This window comes from Rhododendron vialii, chromosome 4a, assembly GCF_030253575.1.
Source record: "Rhododendron vialii isolate Sample 1 chromosome 4a, ASM3025357v1".
Classification (NCBI taxonomy): Eukaryota; Viridiplantae; Streptophyta; class Magnoliopsida; order Ericales; family Ericaceae; genus Rhododendron; species Rhododendron vialii.
This window is the reverse complement of record NC_080560.1, coordinates 42,418,209-42,420,827: the sequence shown is the minus strand read 5'-3', so window position 1 is coordinate 42,420,827 and position 2,619 is coordinate 42,418,209. Positions and strand designations below refer to the sequence as shown.

The 2,619-nt window shown below is 39.5% G+C and overlaps 1 protein-coding gene across 1 annotated transcript; it reads left to right on the top strand.

Annotated features, from left to right (window-relative positions):
• Window positions 1–986: 986 nt before the first annotated feature.
• Window positions 987–1,964, top strand: LOC131324573 (major allergen Pru ar 1-like). The gene is made up of 2 exons (XM_058356577.1): window positions 987–1,270; window positions 1,445–1,964. The coding sequence occupies exons 1-2, from the start codon at window positions 1,087–1,089 to the stop codon at window positions 1,732–1,734; spliced, it is 474 nt and encodes a 157-aa protein (XP_058212560.1). The 5' UTR covers window positions 987–1,086; the 3' UTR covers window positions 1,735–1,964.
• Window positions 1,965–2,619: the final 655 nt, after the last annotated feature.

The window sequence follows — 2,619 nt, the reverse complement described above, 5'->3', positions numbered from 1 at the left end:
TCTTATCAATTTTTATTTTCATTTTTGGATCTTAATCTTTTACTCCACTTTGAGTTGGTGAAGTATTCGGTCACACAGGAGTGACTCGTTCATGCTCTAACAGTTTAAGCTTTTAAGGAGATGATTTAAGGATTAAGAAATTAACATTGAACAAAATATATATTCCGGTGTAATTTTGAAGGAGATGCTTTAAATTATGGGTGTAGGGAATCGATCTCTTAACAAGACTCTTACGAAATCAATATATCTCTGCTTCTCCCAAATCCCAATGGGGGATCCAGTTGCAAGAACACGAGCAAATATCATACCACAGGTGATGTCGAGGGGTTTTTAAATTGAAAAAATCTTTTTAACGGGGAGCCGTGAATAAGTTGTTTGCGGAGTCAATCGCAACCGTCCAAAAGTGTTTTGGATGGTTCGGATGTTAATTAAACTTTTCCGGTGAAAAGTTCAACTCTTTTCTGGAAAGGTTTCACTAAAATCCGGAAATGGTCGCGATTGGTTGCTGCTGTATAAACTTGTTCACGGCTGGTCCCCGGAGATGCAAGAAATATGTCCTAATCATAAGGTGTTTCCACGATTTCATGCCTTTTACTCAAGCAAGTTGAAGCCGAAAGGTTGGGTTCTCGTTTTATCTCTATCAAAGGTGCCTGCTGCTAGAGGTTGCATTCGCGCAGCACGAAAAGAAAAAAATAACTCCAGCCCTTCAACGCGAATTCATGCTTCTTACGATTACTCAAGCGACAGCAGACGTGAATAAGTTTCTCTATTATAGTACTATTTTTCCTATCGGGTCAGAAAACTTTATTCTAGTAGCTTATTTTTGTTCGAGTCTTTTCTTAACAGCCACTCTGACTACCCTTTGATGTTTTGAATTCAAATAATCTCTCTGTACGAATTTTCTTTAATATTCTTGGTATTTCTTTCTTTGAATAGTCTACAGAGCCACCAAAGGGAGCTAATTAACCCTATAAATACCTCCTCTTGTTCTCCCATTTCCATCACCCCAAGCTCTTCTCCACCTACAAACTAATCCTTCTTCTTCTTCTTCATTTTCTGCCTCCTAAGTTCTTAAAGATCATCATCATGGCTCCCATCACTTACGATATGGAGGTCACTTCCTCAATCCCACCCGCCAAGATGTTCAAGGCCTTTGTCCTTAACGGTGACACCCTCATCCCCAAGGTCCTCCCACAGGCGATCAAGAGTGTGGAAACCCTCCAAGGAGATGGCGGAGCTGGAACCATCAAGCTCACCACTTTCGGCGAAGGTTTGTTTACTCACTCTGTTCTTTCTCATGACCAAATTTTGTTGCTTCTTTATGTTATATTTTCAGGCATCTATGATCTTTTGAATTTACTAAGATGCAAGTAATCAGGAAGCTCCAATTTGGAACGTTCGATATTGTATTAACGAAGCTGCGTTTTAAATCTCCAATATGCAGGTAGCAAACACAAGTGTGTGAAACACAAGGTTGATGCCGTCGACAAAGAGAACTTCACATACAGTTACAGCATCATCGAAGGTGATGCCTTGGACGGTTTCGAGTCAATTTCTTACCACATCAAGATCGTACCCTCTCCCGATGGAGGATCCATCTGCAAGAACAGGAGCATCTACTGCCCCAAAGGTGATAACAAGGTCACAGATGAGGAAATCAAGTCTGGCAAAGAGAAGGCTTCAAGCATCTTCAAGGCTGTGGAGGCCTACCTCTTGGCAAATCCTGATTGCTAAACTAATGCTTAGTTCTCGGATTCCAAGTTGAGAGCTTGAGATACATATTACTATGGGTGTGCCTTTACTCTATTTTTTTTCCCTTTTCTTGAGAGGAAGTGTTTTCGGTTGTGTGTTGTTTGCCACTTTCAGTCAATAAGAAGGACACTATAATGTTGTCTTTCATCCAGGATTGTATTTCGGGACATATGAATTAAAGGTATTTTAAACATATAAGAACTTCGAGATCATACTAATCTTCTGTCAAATACTGCTTTGAAAAGATGAACTTCGAGATCAATTATTGATGTATCAAGCATATCTGTTAATTAGGACCGTATCTGCATATCTGTATTGAGCAATCAATAATCATGTCATTAGCAAATCAGATAGCAATTGATGTAGATGGCCATATTGCCAACATTTTTATTTTGTGCTGTAGATTCCCCAAGCAAGTCGTGTCTAGTCTTGCGTTCAGCTCGGCTTCGTGTTTAACCAGAGTAGTTCGCCTTGGACCAGATCTAGAACTGTTCTCGACTATTTGTGTAGCCATGACAAGGATGCCAAAAATACATGAATTGTAAGTTTATCTAGAGGAGATACAGATTACAGAGCACTTCTCATTCTTCACTGCCAATGCTGTAAAGTATGGCCATGAAAGTTTTCTCATAAGTTGAAGGGTTAAACTCTCCATGGTTCACAATTTCAAAAGCAGCATTTAAATGAAGATGGAGGGTAAAGAAAGAGGTACCAAAAACAAAAAATTAAAACTACCAGATGGGACTATTGTACAGGGGCAACTGGGGTTTATTGTATAGCCTCCAAGAACAGAATTCAGTTAGGCTAGAAAAAAAACAACCCTGTGGGGAATTAAATTTTGGCAAAGGCTACAAATCATGCAGTTAA

Coding starts and splice junctions, on each gene's coding strand:
- LOC131324573 (XM_058356577.1), top strand. CDS start 1,087: ATGGCTCCCATCACTTACGATATGGAGGTCACTTCCTCAATCCCACCC. Junction 1,271..1,444: donor GCTCACCACTTTCGGCGAAG/GTTTGTTTACTC, acceptor TCCAATATGCAG/GTAGCAAACACAAGTGTGTG.